This window comes from Xenopus laevis, chromosome 2S (assembly GCF_017654675.1).
Source record: "Xenopus laevis strain J_2021 chromosome 2S, Xenopus_laevis_v10.1, whole genome shotgun sequence".
In the NCBI taxonomy this organism is placed as follows: Eukaryota; Metazoa; Chordata; class Amphibia; order Anura; family Pipidae; genus Xenopus; species Xenopus laevis.
Window position 1 is genome coordinate 62,889,759 of NC_054374.1, and position 21,998 is coordinate 62,911,756.

The 21,998-nt window shown below is 38.3% G+C and overlaps 2 protein-coding genes across 10 annotated transcripts in view; one reads left to right on the forward strand and one right to left on the reverse strand.

The window, feature by feature from the left end:
* Positions 1-4,960, forward strand: part of mfsd4a.S (major facilitator superfamily domain containing 4A S homeolog) — a 55,069-nt gene extending 50,109 nt beyond the window's left edge. Inside the window, exons 9-10 of the mRNA XM_018249367.2 lie at positions 3,232-3,352; positions 4,874-4,960. Coding sequence (XP_018104856.1) covers positions 3,232-3,352; positions 4,874-4,929 — 177 coding nt within the window. The 3' untranslated portion in view covers positions 4,930-4,960. The remainder of the gene's footprint in view (positions 1-3,231; positions 3,353-4,873) is intronic.
* elk4.S (ELK4, ETS transcription factor S homeolog) overlaps positions 1-21,998 on the reverse strand; it is a 301,246-nt gene that overhangs the window by 273,057 nt on the left and 6,191 nt on the right. For 7 of the 9 annotated variants that reach the window (XM_041582967.1, XM_041582965.1, XM_041582966.1 and 4 more), the window contains exon 3: positions 20,846-21,643. In XM_041582967.1, coding sequence (XP_041438901.1) covers positions 20,846-21,643 — 798 coding nt within the window. 9 annotated transcript variants of the gene reach the window in all.

Genomic DNA, 21,998 nt, shown 5'->3' on the forward strand with positions numbered 1-21,998 from the left:
TACAGCAAATACAAATAGAAAACAACACACTGCAAATCATGTTGCATGTCCTGCAAAAGCTAAACGGTGCAGCAAATGCACAAAGGTTGCACATTTTGCCGTAGTTCTGCTAAAGATGTTCATGAAGTCACTACTACAAATGTCAGTATTAAGTGTGGATAAAGCTGGTACATTTATTCCAGACGAGTTTATATGCAGTTAGTGTCAGTACTGCTTCTGCTTACAAGGGACACTCCATTAACCTGATGCTTGATACAGGTTCAGCTGGTTCTATACTACCAAAGGATATTTTCTTGAAATACTTTGCAAAAGATCCGCTTGTTGCACCTGCCCTGAAACTGGTCAGTTACTTAAAGGATCCAATCCCTGTGCTTGGTTGCTTGCCAGTGACTGTACAATTTGAATCAAATACTGCAAAATGTGACTTTTACATTGTGAATAAGGGTACTGCTATACTTGGAAGGGATCTCTTTGCTGCATTAAACCTACAATTAATTGATGGTCTCATTACTACAGCACCAGTGCCTGTCACACAGCCAGTGTCTAAAATTTCACCACAAAGCAACACTTCACTGGGCTATGCAAAGAACTTTGTACACAAAGTTAAGTTGAGACCAGATGTAAAACCAGTACCATTTCCTGATTCAGCATGGGAAAAACTTGCTATTGATATTGTCGTTCCTTTTACAGATGCTCCAATAGACTGTAGATTTGCAATAACCTTGTTAGACTATTACAGTAAATGGCCTGAAATTGCATTTGTTTCTCATTTAACATCAGCTACAGTAATAACATTTCTGTTTACAGTCTTCAGCAGAGAAGGTAATCCAAAGGAGTTAATATCAGACAACGGACCACAGTTTGTCTCATATGAGTTTGAATCCTTTCTGAGAGAGAGGAATATTGTGCATAGGAAATCTTCAGTGTATTACCCACAAGCAAATGGAGAAATCGAGCGATTCAACAGAAGTCTGAAAGAAGCACTACAGACAGCAAATTTTACTGGGAAATCTTGGAAAGTATTTACAACAGAGTTCCTACCTAGCTACAGAGCAAAGTGCCATGCAACAAACCAATCATCTCCAGCTGAATTATTACATGGCAGACAGATGCGCACTAAGTTACATGTTGCAGACATCAAACTTCCCCAAAAACTGTGCTTACAAAATCATCTACTGCTGACATTGTGAAACCGTCAACAAGCGAAATGCAAGGCTTATACTGACAGAAAACGTGGTGCTAGAGAAGTACACTTTCAGCCTGGATCTTTAGTCAGAATTAAGAAACCAGGAATACTGAAACAAGGGCAATCTAAATTTACTACACCACTTAAAGTGAGACGCCAGCGAGGACCATATACATATGAACTGTCTGATGGACGCATATGGAATGGAATGGTCTTGCTCCTGTTAGATATGACTTTGGAGAAGCTCCATTTGATGAAGGACATTTTCCTACTCCTGATGTCAACTGCAATAGGCCTGAAGAAAGTGAACCTATAAGGCGTACTGAGAGAATCGGAAAACTACCTGCATGGACCCAGGACTATGTGATGTGAATAATGTACATTATTGCTTTAAGATGCATTGTTGTTGCTTATTACATTTGCCCAAATGCTTTCCTACTATAGAAGGAATACGGAAAACGTGTTTTTTTTCTAAACGCATCAGTTATTAGTGCTGCTCCAGCAGAATTCTGCACTTAATCCGTTTCTCAAAAGAGCAAACATTTTTTTATATTTAATTTTGAAATCCGACATGGGGCTCGACATATTGTCAGTTTCCCATCTGGCCCCAGTCATGTGACTTGTGCTCTGATAAACTTCAGTCACTCTTTACTGCTGTACCCCTCTCCCTTCCCCCCCCCCCCAAAAGAACAACGGGAAGGTAATGAGATAGCAGCTCCCTAACACAAAATAACAGTTCCCTGGTAGATCTAAGAACAGCACTTTATAGTATAATCCAGGTCCCACTGCGACACATTCAGTTACATTTAGTAGGAGAAACAACAGCCTGCCAGTGTGCTGGCTCTTTCTGAAATCACATGACCAGGCAAAATGACATGAGATGTCTGCCTATTGAAATTATTTGCAGTGTAAACAGTGTAATTTAGAAATAAAAACTACATCGTGAAAATCATGACAAAATCCATTTAAATAAAGATTCTGGCCCTGTCATAGGACTTCCTTATTTAATACTTTGAATAACCTCTCTCATATATACTGTCTGTTACCCAATTCCTTAGACTGCTTCACAAATGTTTTACTAAAATTTAAGCGATATCTAACAAATTGGCCATACGGAATACTTTGTACGGCACGATGTGCTTGAAAGGGGTTGTCACATCCATAGACACAAAACATTTAGACATTTTGTCGCCTAAACCATGTTCGGGAGTTTTAACCTTGAAAGCAAGTCAGTTGCAGGTAAAACTTAGTCCCTGTATAAAATATATAATGAAGCAGTAGAATTCTTAATTAATCAGATGAAAGTTGAGTGTAGGACTGGCCTTACTGGGGATGACTTTGACGTAGTTGGACAGCTTAAATATATTGCAATATATTGACCAACAATCCCTGTTTTGTAAGGCATCTTTGGTAGCTTTAGGCACAAAATGTCTCAATGTCTTAAATATATTGATAATGGGTTGAGTGCAGAGGAATCTTGTATTTGTCTATATATATATAGATATATATATATATTTGAAGATGCTTGGGTGTCCGCACTCTGTCTTTGTCGCAGGCAAGATGCACGATCAATTGAAATGATACAATCGATGCAGGGATCAGCACACTCTAGTAAAGGTGAATTAAAGTGTTTTTATTTGTAACACAGTATTGTCCAATGTTTCGGTCCCACCTGGGGACCTTTACCTTGATAAAGGTCCCCAGGTGGGATCGAAACGTTGGACAATGCTGTATTACAGTATATATATATATATACTGCACAATACTGACAGATTAATATAAAAGTATCTCCATACAGGAGATTATTTACTAACATAGGGTACATTTGCCGAAGCAGTTGTATGTTTTGTTTAATTATTTTTCCTGAAGCAGACTTATCATTGCTGTTGGTTACTGAATTGGAACAAAACTGCAGTTTTAGCAATGTGTTCTAAAAAGCTCTGGTATCCCATGCTAGACCTGGGTTGTACTTTCACATGTTTAGCATGTTTATTACATTATTCCATTGTCTCTTCAACAATCTTGCCTTTCTTATGCCATTGCAGGTGATGCAGACACAAGGCAGTTACAGTTTCCTGGTGTGCGGAATCTGTTTCTCTTCACTGGCATTCACATTCTATGCTGTCCTTCTTTTAGCAGACAATTTGCATAACAAGAAATCAGATGGTAAAGTGTATTCCTTGCATTTACTATGTCTTCTTCTTAAAGCTTGTTGTTGTAGCATTTACTGTAGCAGTGGAGTAACTATAGAGGAAACAGACCCCGCAGAATGTGGGGACTGTATTCTCTATAGCTAATAAAAAAAAACCTCCTCCCCAGCCGATCTCTTACCTGCGACGAAGACGGGGAAAGCAAGTCAGGTGGGAGTGGGCAGGGTCAGGGAGTGGGTGGGGCAGAGGCAGGACATGGGAGGGGCAGAGGCAATGTGGGAAGTTGGTGGGAGGATGGGGATCAGAGTGTGCCGGGCCCCTCTGTGAAAAATGGCCTACTTAACCTTGTTGTTTTAATAATGATAAAATTATATTTCCCAGATTTTATTATTGTTAGTTATGGACACAGCCATAAAAGGGATCTCACCCAAAAATAGATTTTTGGGAGAAAAAGGTCTTTCTACTCTATGTCGCTGTTCTAAGTTTGCCAATACATCAATTATAAGTGCAGAAAAGTAACAAACAAAACTATTGGAATTGTTTTGACAATGCATTGCGTACAGGAAGTGCAATGACTATGTTAGTCAATGAGTGTTTGTGGGAAAAATCTGTGGTTTTAAAAGAGCGTAATGTAAAGGATGAATATATTCATAAAAGAAATATGTTTTTGTTGTAGCGGGGGAAGCCATTTTGTATTTCAAATCACAGTTGTAAATACTTATTAATTTGTGATAACATCGGAAATTATAAGGTCCTATATGAGCTGGGTGTCCCATAATATATTCAAGGAGAATATTATATATAGGGAGCCCTAGTTTCTCAGGCAAACAGCATTATTATATTGGCTTTGGCACTAATTAAATACTTATAAACTATGAACAGGAACCCACTGTTCCAGATCCCTGTGCTTTTTGGTAGTGATACACCACTGACATTACAGCAGGAAATGGAACTTCTCTATGGAATATTGTGGAAAGAATGTCCAGTGTGTCATAGTTCTGAAAGGAGATTTGCTTTGTACACCAGAGAGCTAGTGCCAAGGCCCTGGAACACCAGGGGCCCACCCAAAAACCTGAGACCAGGGGCCCACTCAGCACCGGATTTCCTGGGCGGGTGACCCTAGAACGTGTGGTCCTGACTCCCGGCTGCACTGTCCTAGTGCCCGCCACCACTACCCCCCCTGCGCGCGTATGTGCCAGAAAGTGGCTGGGCAGCATACCGGCCCTAATATTTTGCAGCTCTAGAACCGGGCCTTTGTGGCTTCGCCACAAATCTGGGCCTGAGCCTACTCTCAGTATTTTATTCTTCCTCTCCTTACGCAATCTCTATTCTCTTTCTTGAAATACTATAATATATTATTCCATCTATTTAGCCTCTTTGTTCTCATATAAATAGGGAATGGCCATGAAATAGGCTAAAAGTTTCAATGAGGGACCACTGAAACCTGGCCCCACTGGGAGTTTTCCTGGTATCGACAGTGCCCACATTACATGTAGCAAACATTAGCATCTTCTTACCATTTTGTTTTTCTCTGTAGATTCATCATGCAAACCCCCAGAACTTGATGGAGAAGCTTCTTCATATCAGAGATGAAGTCAGCACTAAATAAACTTTCTAAAATGAGTGTACTGCTTTTCTCATCCTCGTCCATGCCAATGACTAAAGATGGACAATGCCTTAGAAATGATAATGGTCAATATGGGGCAAACAGATTTGAGTGTGAGAGAGTGTGCACCACATGTACTTAAAGTGTCCCCCAAACTGTTTGATTAAAGAGTAAAAAGATAATGCAATAAAAGAACCTTAGCAACCAAGCAGCTGCTAGTGTTTGCTAGGCAGCTTTTCAAAAGCAAACATCTGATTAGTTGCTTTGGATTATTAAGACTTATTTAAGGTAAATTTAGAAATTTTTAGAAAGAAAGAATAAATGCTTTGTTCACTCATAGCTTTATTGAAAATGTGGGGATCATAGACATGTAAAAAAACAAAGTACCTCAAAAACTTTGTGCCAGGTATACAGTCATATGAAAAAGTTTGGGAACCCCTCTTAATTCTTTGGAGTTTTGTTTATCATTGGCTGGGCTTTCAAAGTAGCAACTTCCTTTTAATATATAACATGCCTTATGGAAACTGTAGTATTTCAGCAGTGACATAAAGTTTATTGGATTAACAGAAAATATGCAATATGCATCATAACAAAATTAGACAGGTGCATAAATTTGGGCACCCCAACAGAGATATTACATCAATACTTAGCTGAGCCTCCTTTTGCAACTGTAATAGCCTCCTATAGCCTTTGATAAGGGTTTGGATTCTGGATGGCGGTATTTTTGACGATTCGTTCATATAAAATCTGCCGAGCCATATATACAACTAAACTACTTGCTCTGTTGTGTTAATTAAAGATCTATGAATTCTAGTTAAAACATTGCACCCAAGGTCAAACATTTGTGAAAAACATGGAATGCTTGCTCAGTTTAACACATCATGCATCTCTTACATGTTATAACCCTTGTTTTACCCTGAAAGAACAGCTGTAGAACAAATATTATGAACAAATATGCCAAGATATTAGTTAACCTCTCTGTCTGCCACAGATCTAAGGCTTTCTGGCAATAGTTTTGGTAGCTTAGAGACGGAAGTAATATTTACCTATTTACCTACGGTATTTTGAATTCTTCAGAATGTGTACCTTGTTTTTTTTCTGGGGTTTACTTAATGTTAGAGGCAATCTTTGAGGTATTCACAAGCAGGTCATGTTACAGAAGTGAATTTCTTAGATTGTCCTGAAAAAAGCAATGTATAGTTCCCTACATTAACTAAAAGTTGCAATAGGGACCCCTTAAAAAATCAGCTAACAGAACAATGAAACTGGCAGCGGAAGGATGAAAGGGGCTGCTTAAAAATGCAGCAAAAAAATAAAATAAAGTACTTACACCACAGGTTCATTTTCTGTGTTATTTTTTATCTAAATTTTTAGCTAGGGCTAAAGCACATGGTAGTTTTTGTAGGATGGTGTTGGATCGACAGATGGCACCCTTTAAGTCAGATGTACTGGCATAGGTCCAAATGTCATTGGACTGATACAAAAAATCTGCCATGATTTTCCATCCAACGCAACACCCCTGTGAGATATGAATGCTGCATGATGCGTTTTCATCCTAAATTTGATGGTGTCTGATAGTGATGGGCGAATTTATTCGGCAGGCATGGATTCACAGTGAATTTCTGCACTTCACCACCTGCAAATTTTTCCACGAAACTGCAGCAAATATTCGCTGCGGAAAAATTCGCTGCAACGAAAAAAGTTGTGGGGCTAAAAAATTTTGTGTGTTTAATTTCTTTGACACCCATTGACTTGAATGCGTTTTGATTATTTTTTTGTGTTTCACAAATTTTTTTTCAGTGCAGCAAAACGGGACAGATTCGCTCATCACTAATGTCTGGCAGACTTTTTATTCTCACTGAAATATACTGAGGGGCAGATTTATCAAAGTGTGAATTTAGAACTCACCACAATAAAACTCACTCACATTCTATTCATTCCTATGGGATTTTGAACAGCTTATTTATCAAATGGTAAATATGAATTTTGCAGGATCCTACAAAATCTCATGCTGTTGCGTGCTGTTGCATGAAAAGATTTTGTAGGTCAGATAAAATCTAACCCACTAAATCTGATGAAAATCTCCTGTGTAGGAGACTTACAGTGTGTCTAATACAGGGCCGGGCCAAGGGGTAGGCAGAGTAGGCACGTGCCTAGAGCAAAAAGCTAGGGGGCGCCAGGCACGTACCTCCTCTGTCACCTACCCCCAGTCCGGTGCCCGACTCGCTGTGGTTTTTACGTCTTCTTGGGCTCCTGCGGATGTGCATTGTCTCTGCAATTTACGCATGCGCATGTTCCTACCCAATTCGCGCATGTTCCTACCCAATTCGCGCATGTGCGGAAGCGCAAAGGAAGTAAAAACCACTGCCTTTCTTGCGCATGCTAGCGACACTTTGCGCATGCGCACTCGGGCTAAGCCGGTGCCGCGCGTCCCTTGAGCCTCCACCAGTGGCAGCAATTCTGGTATGATGGCGTCTGCTTTTCTGCCCACACGCTCCTCCGTGCATGCATGTGTTCCCCTGCACATGCGCCCATACGCACGAGCGTGTACGCATCTCCAGTGTGTGCGCTAGTTCGCGCATGCGCTGGTTCCCACGGGCAATTGAGGAGGAGGCGACAAATTCGGCTGGGTTGCCTTGGGCGCCTAGCCGACTTGGCCCGGCACTGGTTTAATACACAGCAGTATAGGGGTTCCTGATGCCATTTATAGCTGTGGCTAAAACTTGAGAATTGTGAGTACACATGCAGAGAATACACATTTCCAGATATGAAAGAGTCCTGCCTGGGCCTTGGTTACCAGCCAATGTCATGTTACTTCTAAATCATCAATCAATTTTCAAAGGTACAATAAAAAACCAACACTGATTTCCATAAAATAAAGTATTTAATAAAAAAGAATTGAATTTATGTCAAGCATTTACAAACAAGCAGATAAAATGTAGGCTTTTTTGGTTTTCCAGCTGAATACAGAGCTATAGTTCTTGTACAAAATATGTAAATTGCATTGCATTTTTAGTCAGTATGTATTTATGCCTGCAGAATAAACAATAATATGAATCTGCCACACAAACCAATGCTTTTATTTTTCTACATTATAGAAGTAATGGTACTCTCACCCCCAAGCCCCACTTTTACAAAAATACTAGAATGCAAAAGAAACATACAAATAAAAAAGGATACAAAACATTTAACAGTTTCCTTACAACAAGATGTTAATCTGACAAAAACACCAGATATTGATTAAAAGTTCAAGCAACAGTCACTTTAAATATATATCTTTTGATTGTGTATAAAAAGCATATATCAACATTAAGACAGGTAAGTATCCCCAAACCATGATAATACTTAATTCAGATTTCTGCATAACGCACAGGGAAGAGATTGAACTGTGCACACCATTTCCTGTTTAGACAGAAGTTCTCTTTTTTTTCATTTGGTTAATCAAAGTGCTGTCATATGCGAGTCCAATATGGGGGTGCAGATGATCAGTAGAAGTGACTACATGTACAAATTTCCAGGCTTTTGTCTGATGGTAGCCATAAGCTTTAACAAGAAAGTCTGAAGTGAGGGTTAAAGCACTTAAAAATTGCTATTTGCTAGAGATGACAATTTGTAAGGTACCACCAAGTGCATATAGTTGCAACCCTTGGCTGGTATTCCTGTTCTTTGAAAATCACACTAGCCCAGGGAATCATCTATGTGTGCACGGACATGCCATTTTTTTCAATCTCCCAGGGCTTTCTTGCTCTAATTCAGGACTCTTGCATGTGTACAACATGTTGCTCCCAGTGGCCTTAAAGCAGGAGCTTATTTTTGAATTCCTGGCATGGAGTCAAGTTTTAGTTGCATAAAACCAGGTGTATTGGCAAACAGAGCCTCATGTAGGCTGCCAGTCCACATAGACTACTAAATAGCCAATCACAGCCATTATTTGGCACTCCCCAGAACTATTTTTCAAGCTTATGCTGCTCCCCAAATCTTTTTACATTTGAATGTGGCTCACGGGTAAAAAAAAGGTTTGGGACCCTGGCTTTAAGACAACACAAGCCATTTGATGCTACCATTTAGCCCAAAGAGACCGAGAATAACACTGATGTAACAAGCCCTACCCCTCTTTACCTTGCCTGCTGCAATACTTCATGCAGTACTGCACACACATATACTTACTCATAATAAGGAAAGGTTTACCTACAAGTCAAGGAATAAAATGCTCTTTTACATAAAGGCAAAGTGCAATTAAGTGCTAGTCATTTTGATAATGCTGAATTCCCTACCTGACATCAAACAGAGCAAGTTTTATTGTAATTGAAAATAGCTCATGCCAAATTAGGAAGGGACAGTTACTCATTCTACTACGTGTGTGCAGTCAGTACTCAGTACTCTTTGCTAAGCCAATCAACATGAACTACAGCTAAACGTTATACTTCCCAACAATTGGAAAATGGAGAAGGGGACAAAAATATCTGTATTGTGAAACAAATGTTTTGGCTACGTTAGTTTTGGGGCCACACCTCCTAAATACCACATTCTAGTGATGTGCGGGCCGGCCCGATACCCACGGGATTGGCATGTTCGGCCGACCTCGTACTCTTCTCTGCGGGTGGCCACCATCAAATGCCAGCTTCCGACTTCCGGGTTCTTCTTTTATAGATGCTGTCTGCCTGCTCGCTGGTCTATAAAAGAAATCCGGAAGTCGGGCAGGTGCAGGTCGGGGAAATCCTGACCCCCACATCACTACCACGTTCAATTTAAAACGTTTGGCAGGTTATGGAAAGTCTGAACACATTTCTGGGGTTTTTTGGGCCATGTTTTATGTGTTATAACAGTTTTGCTAATGAAGGTGAAAGTGCCCTTTAAAGGCAATTTGCAATTGGTTTTCATTTTGTGGTTTTTGTGTTATTTAGCTTTTTCTTTTCGGCAGCTCTCCTGTTTGCAGAACTATAAAAATGAAATAACGAAGACCAATTGAAAAGTTTGAAAGAATTGGTCATTCTATAAAATACTAAAAGTTAACTTAAAGGTGAAGCACCCGTTTAAGCTGCGAGTCTCCGTTTTCCCAAGAGGCTTATTTATCTTATTAGTTACAATTGTATCAAAATGCAGGCACTGTGTATTCTGGGGTTTCTGCCAAAAAGCCACTTATTTAATTAAGTGAAACTTTGTATCTTTTTCTGGCATCAGTGCAGGAGATCAAAGAGAAACTTGCGCACAAATCGGTAATTTTCTAAAGATCACTGCTTGTCTATATAATAACAGAGACATGAAGAGAATGGCAGGGAAGGAAGGATTGACATGGAAGATGAGTTCAGTAAGTGGTTTTGACTCACAGCATTTGATCATAGAATGAAACGAAAATTATGACAAATCTATAATTCAGCTCAGTATCTGGTCAAACTCAGCACAGCATTTTTTTTAAAAATTTTGATTAAAAGGGTTTTGTGTCCGTAAACAGTGAGTATAAAAGTGTAAAGCAGTGCTCTTTATGGGACAAGGGAAACCTTTCCTTGTTCTTAGTCATCATCTAGGGTCAATTCAGTCATTTTTAACCAAACAAGCTGTGTGTGTGGGGGGCCCTATGCAAAGCATGTAGCGCCACTTTCCTGTGCTCTAATTGGATAGTGACTGCGGAATATGTCTGCTAATGTCTCTTCATTAGTGTCAGTGAGTGAGGAGTCCCTGGCTAAAATGGTAACATCTCCTTGTGTCCTTTACAATTCGAAAATTGATGACTTATTTCTTCACTGTTACTGAAGACACTGATAAGTTGAAATTACAAATGATAGAGATACATGTTACGACCATTCACATAACAATAAACAGAATATAGTTATATGCTGCATCAAAATGATTGGTTGGTCATTTGTACATTACAGAAGAGGGGCCCAAAACAAGTAGACCGTGATTTACCAATCAATCTCAAGCTGGTGACCAGTAGTTTATAGAAGCCCACATTAGTTCCATTAGATCAACCTTCTGTCCTTTTTAAGACTTTTAAAACGCCAGCTTGAGAATTGAGGGCTGTTAAATACAACACTTCCTGTTTCCTCTTAATGAAATATGACCATACACTGGGCAGCTTACAGGGAACCTGACCAATCATCCTGAGGGCTGAACACAGGGTTAACCAAAGCTTTTGTTTTGTGTGTTAAGGCCAATAGCCATAGTGCTTGGAACTGTAGGATGTGAATAGGCTTAGCTTTACATCAGTGAAGTCTGGGCACCTGTGCATTACAGAGATGTTTGTATATACTGGTATGGGATCTGTTATCCGCAAACACGTTATTCAGAAATTCCGGATTACCGAATGCCTGTTTTCAAATAGATTCCATTATAACCAAATAATCAAAATGTTTAAAAACTATTTCCTTTTTCTCTGTAATAAACAGTGCCTTTTACTTGATCCCAGCTAAGATATGATTAATCCTTATTGGAAGCAAAACCAGCCTATTGGGTTTATTTAAGGTTTACATAATTTTCTAGTAGACTTAAGGTATGAAGATCCAAATTACTGCAAGATCCATTATCCGGAAACCCCCTGATCCTGAACATTCTGGATAACAGGTCTCATACCTGTATATGCACCTATACATTTATATACATACACACATAGATACGTGTTCTATCTAGAACTGCTTTGCTCCAAATTTCTTTTATAAAATATATAATTTGCATACATGCCCCCCTGCTAAAATACAATATCAAAAGAGTACAAATAATATCATATATATATATTTAAAATATTGCATATTTTCACTGTTCCTGCATTTTTTGCAATTAAAAAATTCAGCATCATTTTGCAAAGGTCAAGAATATGTGGTATGTATACCCCCCCTTGTTCAACATGAATGCAAAGAACATGCTTTTTTTGGCTATTGTTTTTATCATGAAAAGTACATGTTTTTTGTTATTTTTTTGAGATAAACAGGGCACACAGGGAAACTAAAGCTACTCCATGTTTGGTTCTTGCCAGGCAGATAACTAGATAACCAGTGTACAGATAATTCCCTTGCATAATGGATTCCTGCTAACAAAAAGTAAAAACAACAGATAAATTGGAGGGCTGTGCACTGGTAATCTAATTATCGACTTTGAAAGACCAAACAGTAGCTTAAATATACCTACTTATTAATTGAACTCATGTTGAAAAAAGGAGGTATACTGGTCCTTTCAAGGGACACTATTATCACATAATTACCCCCTTTTATTATAACATTTTTGACACAAGGATCACCATAGGCTACTGTCACACTACTTGTTTTCTCCACTGGCATTAAAATGGCTGATACTGGCTATGCCAACTTAAACTACAAGCACCTGTCACAGGCAGATTTCAACATGAAAACATTCAAATGTGGCCTCTGATTCTGACAGCTACAATCCCTGCCATAAAGTAAGACACAACTTCACTAGTTTTCCCAAAAGGTCAGGATCTGGATTTCCTCCATGCAAGTACAAAAGGTGCCAAAATGTTTCAACCAGTAAAATCATTTCCCCAGAACTGGCTAAAAGATAAGACTACAAAGAGTGATGGTAAATGGAACATTTTCTAATTGGACGTTAGTGGAGTACCGCAGGGCTCTGTACTGGGTCCCTTGCTTTTCAACTTGTTCATTAATGACCTGGAGGTGGCCATTGAAAGTACTGTTTCTATTTTTGCAGATGATACTAAATTGTGCAGAACTATAGGTTCCATGCAGGATGCTGCCATTTTGCAGAGTGATTTGTCTAAACTGGAAAACTGGGCAGCAAACTGGAAAATGAGGTTCAATGTTGATAAATGCAAGGTTATGCACTTTGGCAAAAATAATATAAATGCAAGTTATACACTAAATGGCAGTGTGTTGGGAGTTTCCTTAAATGAGAAGGATCTAGGGGTCTTTGTAGATAACACGTTGTCTAATTCTGGGCAGTGTCATTCTGTGGCTACTAAAGCAAATAAAGTTCTGTCTTGCATAAAAAAGGGCATTAACTCAAGGGATGAAAACATAATTATGCCTCTTTATAGGTCCCTGGTGAGGCCTCATCTGGAGTATGCAGAGCAGTTTTGGACTCCAGTCCTTAAGAGGGATATAAATGAGCTGGAGAGAGTGCAGAGACGTGCAACTAAACTGGTTAGAGGGACGGAAGACTTAAATTATGAGGGTAGACTGTCAAGGTTGGGGTTGTTTTCTCTGGAAAAAAGGCGCTTGCGAGGGGACATGATTACACTTTACAAGTACATTAAAGGACATTATAGACAAATGGCAGGGGACCTTTTTACCCATAAAGTGGATCACCGTACCAGAGGCCACCCCTTTAGACTAGAAGAAAAGAACTTTCATTTGAAGCAACGTAGGGGGTTCTTCACAGTCAGGACAGTGAGGTTGTGGAATGCACTGCCGGGTGATGTTGTGATGGCTGATAAACATAATATCCACGGCTATAGTGATACTAAAATCTACAATTTATATAGATATTGGTATATTTAGTGGGTGGGTGGGTGAAATTATGTGCGCTGGGTTATTTGTGGAGGGGTTGAACTTGATGGACTTTGGTCTTTTTTCAACCCAGCTTAACTATGTAACTATGTAAAAAAATGCTGTTTTACTAAATATTACACATTGCTCTCAGGCAAAGTAGGCACCTTGTATTGACCACAGTATGTCTTTCATTAAAAAATGAGCATTTGACTGAGCCGTTTTTAGTGGCCTTGGTTAAAAACAATGCATTAAACAATAATATTCATGCAATATTTAAAAGAACTGTAATAAGCAATTGATGCTCAGTTAGTTAATTAAGGAATGCAATGCTTATAGAAAGCTAAAATATACAACATGAATGAATTCCTCTCAAACATATACTGCAGTGCTTATGCTCTAAACACAGAAATTAACATATAGGAAGGAGCCAAAAAAAAAACCCAAAAACAAAACAGATTTGCCAGTAAGTAGGGCTCCTCTTCGCTGCTAAGCTCTCAATACAAGAGAGATGTCACCAGTATAGATCTGACCAAATGAAAGCAGTAACATGGAAGTCAGCCTCATTAAAAAATCACATTCAAAAATAAACTCACGGTAAACAAACACGTGACTGATATTACATATTGGTCCTATGTAGGAGAGTGTAAATAATTTTATCTTGCAACAAGCAAAAGAAAAAAAAACATTTTTTTTTTAAATCAAAGTGCCTAGAGTCAGGAAATCATACACCAAATAATAAGTGCTAACCTTTAACTGGGATTTAACTATATTTCAAATATATACCTTTACATTTGCATAGATCTCACAAGCTATCACATTTTGGATTTTGTTTTACAAATGACTCGACAGGAACATCTACCATGTGACACTGCTTCATGATAGGCAAGATGGCAGTCAAGGGTAACTGCAAGATCTACTGTGTTGTCTTTCTTTCATCCAGAAGAAATTGCAACTTTCTGCAATGTATCCTACCACTACCACTAGTATAAAAGGAAAACCATCCATCAGATAAAGTCAATTAGTGCAAAGCGCTCTTTTCATAATATCTGCAGTTTTCTCACTATTTTTAGAGATATATGAATGTAACGGTTATGTTTACGTGAGAACCATTAAAGGACAACTAAACCCTAAAAATGCCATATATTATATACTGAACTTATTGCACCAGCCTAAAGTTTCAGCTTCTCAATAGCAGCAACGATCCAGGACTTCAAAATTGTCACAGGGAGTCGCCATCTTGGAAAGTGTCTGTGACACTCACATGCTCAGTGGGCTCTGAGCAGCTGTTGAGAAGCTAAGCTTAGGTGTCGTTGCAAATTATCAAACAGAAAATGAGGTTGGCCTGTAATATAAGATGATGCTACAGGTCTGATTATTAAATTCTGATGCTAATTGCACTGGTTTCTGTGCTACCATGTAGTAATTATCTATATTATTTCAGCCTTATATTGTGACATTTAGGGGCACATTTACTAAGGGTCGAATTTCGAAGTGCTTAAACTTCGAAATTCGACCATCGAATTGAAAAAATTCGATAATCAAAGTTTTTTTTGGATTTAATTTAGCAGTTTTCGATGTGGTTGTGTTGGGCTGGTACAGAAGCCCAAAACATAATGTACAACATTTATAGCTACTTCTTTAGTCAAGTTTTAGTTCTCCTTTAAATGGTTTTTCTTGCATCATATGACAAAATGTATGCTTTACCTTTAACCTATACAGACCAAACAATTTTTTGTATATAAATTAAAATAATTCAGGGCATTAAGCCTTGCACTAGATGCATGTAGTGGCTACAGTTCAATGATTGCCAGCTAAGTAACATTACTAGAACACAGGATTTTAATTGGTAGGCAAGTATGGCTGACATTGCCCTTGTGTACAGCTTAAGTTCACTGTTTCCCTTTGGCCTATTAAGTGCTTTGGATTGTCTTTAAATAAGGAATATTGAACAGTACCTCCACCTGAGTCAAAATGGACCTTGACTGATTCTTGAATTTATGCCTGAGGTGTTTTAAACTCTTCAAAGGTTCCCATTTGTTCCAAACGTCATCCATCTCCTGGTCGACAGGTAAAATAATGGGTATAAAACAGTTAAGAAGTTTTATAATATTCAAAAGTAAACGATCTGTCGAAATAAGAAAATAATCAGTTCAAAAGGGCAGTATGCTTTCTAGTGTGTTGCCCTTGTAATGTGTTTTCATTTTACTTTTCACCTGATTTGTAGTTGAGACTTTTTTTTGAGTGCAAATGACCTTGGTTACATTTTCAGCAACATGGTGTCCCTGAATTTAGAAACAAATGCAAAATGAAATTGCACTACAAAATATAGAAGCTCTGTGATGAATAGTCCAGCAGGTCATACTTTTTTTTTCTTTTTCTGGCAGTTGAGCTTATGATACTATGTTATGAAAATAGAACTTTTTCTTTTAGTACATCCCACCCTGCTAATTTTCAATGTTTGCTCTGATGTTACAAGGTTTCTGCTAGGACTTCTGCAGGTCTGGAGAAAAGGGTCCCGGTGTGGTTGGGCTGTCGAAACTTGATAAGGTGAACGGCATGTGGCTGTTATACACAGACGGAAACTGAAGGAAGAAAATAATTGTTAGATGCTGCAACACAATCCACAAAGCAGAAACAACAAATGCTAGTACATCTTCAGCCTTTGCACCCAATATTATTTGCTTTCTTTAGAAACTCATTCACACTTGCCTCACATGTCTAGCCAGATGTAACTTCACCATACGTTGGCTGACTCCTAGTGAAGAAGGCATTATAATGGTAATGGTATAATGATACATCGCAATGTCATGAACGAATTGCTGTTGATGCAGTTTCAATGTGGTATGTCTCCAAAGTGCAGCATTACTTGTCCAAAAATACCAACTGATGTAAGCTTATTAGTGAGTGATTCCCAGAGAACATGTGCAATTTACATTATTTTATATTTTTAGCGGTGTCTGAGATATTAGCAGTTTATACAAGGTTTTGCCTCAACTGCTCTTTCCTTAACTTAGAAAGCAAGCAATGCTAATTGTCTATGGTAAAAGAGCATGCTTAGTTTGTGTTGCAGAAACTCTTCAACAACAGCTGCTGAGCCAAAATTGCAAAATTGCTCAGATAACCACTCTAAGTAAGTTTACATAAAGTGTAAAGTGGGGAGTTTAAATTCCCTTATTGCTGTGGACTACTTAGTATTCGCCTTAATCACTTACCTGGAACAGAGTGCTTGCTCCATGTAACCTGGCAGGGCTATGCGGGGCCATTGGACTCAGAGTGCTCCAGAAGTGTATGCTGGATAACAAGGGGCTAGGAGTCAGTAGAATAGGAGTCTGAAACAGATATGAGCCAAGGTTAGTTACATTTAATAGCCAACACAATTACAAAAGTCACCTTTCTCAAAAAATGCATTTTTGTGCTATAATCCACTCCTTTTGTAGACCTCACATTAGTAAAGTATGAATACTTCCGAGTTAAGCAAATGCTGCTTTCAATAGCAATTGTTTTTATGAATACATTTAAAACCACTGAAATTTTTTAAAAAAAAAGTTTCTTGTATTAGGCAAATTTTTATTTTTGTGTTGACTTGCCCTCTAATATAAATGGTCTAGAAATGGCCATGATGCTTTTTCTGACTACTGTTGCCAATAAGTGCTGTGCCGCAACTTCTCAAGCTAATTACTTTCAAGCCGACAGGATGATGATTTGGGGCAATAAAAAAAAAAAAAAGCACCAAAAAAGGGGGCCCGTGTGTTATTTCCCAAAAAATACATATTGACAAGACACCGGTGGATGATTCACCAGGTTTTGTACAATTGTACAATGCAATAAAGGCTTTAGGGTTCAAAGCAACTGAATTCTCTGAAATGATTAATCTGAACAACCAGATGTAAAATGGATCACTGCCACTAGTACTTTGGTGATGACAAGATTTTTGGTTATCTTGGAAGCCAGCTGTTTGTGTCAACTGCCTAAAGAGATAACTAGAAACACTGCTCTTGTCCACAGATATAATCAGGCATTCATATAAGACTACAGTGATCACAACCCGATACCATAAATAAGCTGAACTTCATAAAAATAGATTATGATTAAATAAACATCCCAGAAAAGCTTAATCTATAACATGTCACTATACAAAAAAAGTGGGGTAGTAGATGGTTTATTTTGCTCTTGATGTTTTCTATGTCCAGTGTTACTAGCTATTCAGCAGCTGTTGCGGCAACAAGAGGATAACAGGATTCTGAGTTAGGACTGCTTTATAAGAGGCAGATGAGGCACCTACGTATCTTTCACATACAGAGTTGTGAAAAGGGGTACTAATTGGAAAGAATGAACAAATTAGTCAAAAAACGTATTGTTTATTTTAATGACTAGGTGTGTATTCACTGGATGCTACTCGTGAACATAACTAAACTATAGACCATGATCTGGTAAATCTGGCCTTAGAACAGTGCACTGGCCTGGGGTACAGGTCCATGCCATGATTTCCCGATGCCCCAGCAATGGGAAATGTTAACTTTAAAATTGCATATGAATGTCATCCAGAGGATTGTTAGGTCATCAGGAAATCCTGGTGGAGTGGCACTAGTGTACTTTTCAGCAGACAGGAGCACCAGCGGAAGGCCTAATGTTAGCAATTTTAATCCTAGGGCACAATGGGAAATGGCTTTGAAGTACTTCACGGTTTCTGTATAATGGAGTCTATACCAGTAAGAAAAAAAGTGAGGAATACTTAACAATAATATTTGCCAATTAATTTATCGGAGCATCCACATTTATTATTCCATCACAAGGCACTGGTCATTGTTTTGTTTTAACCTCTACTACATTTCTCTGCACGTAATGAAGATATAATGTTTAAACAAGACAATAAGTGCTGTATATAAATAAACCCATTCCTTTTCCCAGCAGAAGTCTGCTTTCAGCTTCCTAGCATTTAATCTGTGCACTCCTCCTGCCCCCAAATTTGCTTATAAGTACCAAACAAAGCTGAAAGTGAAACTGCTTTCAGTTTCAGTCTATGCCCAGTTTATTGCAAGTTATAAAAATCATACAGGCAAAAATGCTCACTCTATATCATATAAATAACATTCGTGCCTTTTCAATTCACAACAGACACATGGCACTATCTTTCATGCTCTAAATGATTCCAACTGATGTAGCTGTGCAAGCCAATAATCCAATACATTATGGGCCCAACTGTTACATAGAAAACATGCAGAAAGATCCCCACTTATATCTGCTCTGTTGTGCTGATTATTATCTCTTATAGCAAGCCCTAAAATTATGCAGTAAAGAGGGCAAAACAGTCCTCCAGTCATCTTTACCAGTTCTTGTTCAGTGACAGTTTTGTATTGGCACATTTTCATGCTTTTAACTCCGATGCATTTCATGGGCTACTCCCAAATGGAAAACTTAAAGGTATTCTGTCATTTTTGTATGGTATAGCTGTTATTACAGGTATGGGATCTGTTACTCTATTTGGATTAGACAGCACCGAAACAAGGCCATTTTTCTTAAAAAGCCTTTATTTAGAGGGCTTTTTCTCAGACAGACATAAGCTCAGCAACGTTTCAGGTTTACAATAGCCTTTCCTCAAGCTATGGGATCTGTTATCCAGAAAGCTCAGAATTACGGAAAGGATGTCTCCCCATAGACTCCATTTTATTCAAATAATCCAAATTTTTTAAAAATGATTTCCCTTTTCTCTGTAATAATAAAGCAGTGACTTGATCCCATCTAAGAAATAATTAATCCTATTGGGTTTAATGATAACATTAAATTGTAGATTTAAAGTATGAAGATCCAAATTATGGAAAGACCCGTAATCCGAAAAACTCCAGGTCCTGAGCATTCTGGATAACAGGTCCCATACCTGTACTAAATAATACTGTGTACATTACAAGTTATTTGTTCAACCATTTAAAATTTTATTCTGGAAGTACCAAAGCACCCTTGTGCATAACAGCAACTGAGACTACGCTATATCCAGTATCACTGCCTAAAGGTGTTGGTGCTATATAATACACAAAATAAAAGCCCCATAAATTTAGAAACAGTGCTCTACAGAATGTATTAAAAAGGAAAATAGCAATAAACCGATTACTCTTGTCACACCAAGATAAAATTAAAGATCAGCGCCACAGGTTATGGAAAAAAACAAATAACAGAACCTAGTGCAATATTGTTAATATTTAGTGCAATCACCAAAGTGCTACAACACTAATCTGTGTGAAAGTCTATGCACAGATTTTTCGTGCGTGTTTTAAAGTGCTATAATGATTTCTACAAGGTGCTATCTCCAAAATAAAATTATAATTAAGTCAAACTAAGTGCTTTAAGTGCTTGCTTCAAAAGGTAAAATAAATTAAAATAAGATGCAATGGTGTTTTCTTCAATCAGTAAAAATCAGCATGTGGCTTCTCCATTCTTTAGTGGGATTGGCAACTTACAAGATTCCTGATTTCAAAACAGCATTTCAATATCAACTCCAGGGTATTCCTTTTTCTGTAAAGATATTAAAAAGCAGGGACAGTGCCCATAGTGTAATTTGCCTTTATTTTTTAAAACTTATTGCACTTTCATAAATCAAAATTCTGAGCGCATATCAAACAAGCCAGTCTTATAGTGCAGGTCATGGAGGTGAACCTTTGCAATACAAAGATGGCGTCCGGCAGAACCCATCTTTGTATTGCAAAGGTTCACCTCCATGTTCTGCACTATAACACTGGCTTGTTTGATATGCGCTCAGAAGTTTGCAATAAGTTTTAAAACCTATGGGCGCTGTCCCTGCTTTTTGATGTCTTTACAGAAAAAGGAATACCCTGGAGTTGGTATTGATATGCTGTTTTGAAATCAGGAATCTTGTAAGTTGCCAATCCCACTAGAGAGTGGAGAAGCCACATGCTGATTTTTATTGATTGAAGAAAACCACCATTGCACCTTATTTTAATTTATTTTACCTTTTGAAGCAAGCACTAAAAGCACTTTGTTTGACTTAATCATAATTTTATTTTGGAGATAGCACCTTGTAGAAATCACTATAGCACTTTAAAACACTCACGAAAAATCAGTGCATAGACTTTCTATGGTTCAAGACACACACAGATTAGTGTTGTAACACTTTGGTGATTGCACTAAATATTAACAATATTGCACTAGGTTCTGTTATGTGTTTTTTCCACAGCCTGTGGCACTGATCTTTAATTGTATCTCGATTTATTAATCCAGTGAAGGAACTGTGATAATGATCGACAAAGGAAAACATTTTGAGGGTTTACTTTTCCTTTAAATCTTGCAAATATTTGTTGTTTTTTGCAATATTACTCTGTTATACATTCTTGTCACACACCTTGTACACTACTTTGTTTGTGCACCCATCACACTGCTATTAATAGTCGTCTGACTAAGAATAAGTTTACACATCATGTGATTGCCCACTTACCTGAGAAAAAAATGCAGGTGTTAGAGAAGCTGTCCCTAGTGAAGGGCTAAGGATTCCCAGAGGGTTGGAATCACTAGTGGTGATGACCACAGTGGGAGCCAACTCAAGCCCCTTTGGCTTTTTAGACTTTGATGTGTTTTTTATGTCGAGTACATAAACCGGTTCAGGTTCTGGATCTGTCACCTCCATGGAAACATCATGAGAAAAATCCAAGGACTGAGAGCTCTCAGTTTCCAGTTCAGCATCAACCTCGATTTCTATGGCTGTTGATGTTGTATCTGTGGGCTCAGAGACTGTGGAAACTGAAGAGGCCAGGGGTGATATTGTAGATTTTACAGGAATTTCTGGTGGAGACTCTCTTGGCTTCTCATGAGAGTCAGGAGGTGGGGGAGGGAGAGAGTGAACCTGAGGTGGTGGCTCAGGATTCTTGTTTGGCATTGTCACAAATTTTATCACAGATAATGGGGATTCCTGAACACTTTTCTTCTCACCAGGATTTTCCACTTGTACAGTTTTAAACAGTTTCACTCCAGCTGTATTCAAGGAGTTAAGAGTAAAAGAGGTATAAAGACCAGAGTGTATGTAGTCATTACGTCCAGAGGATTTCATGGGAGGGGCTGGAGCTTGCTCCTTGTCATAGTTCTTTTTTTCCCAGCTCAGGCAGGCAACAGCATCAGACGGTCGACATTCCATCTCACCTTCCCCACGAGCCAAAGTAAGTGGGTCCATAGTGAGAATGTCAGGATAAGAGACAAACTTATATACAAACTTCTGTCCATTTACCTTCTTAATGATATTCTGAAATTAGAAATTAAGCAGATTTATACATATTCATTTCTGTGTCAAATTTCAGAAGCGCACATTTATATGCACACATTACAATTACAATGCAAAATAAATTCTAAGAAACACTTGCAAGCCTGTAACCCCATTCTGGAATAAATAAGTCTCTTAAAATAACAAAATTATCTGGCGTTTAGGTGAATAGAAAGACAAGTGATTAAAACATACAGTTATGGGATCCATTATCCAGAAACATCTGACTGGAAGATCATCTCTCATAGACACCATTTTAACCAGATAATGCAGTTATTTCCTTTTTCTCTGTAGTAATAAAACAGTACTTTGTACTTGATCCTAATAGGTGAAATGG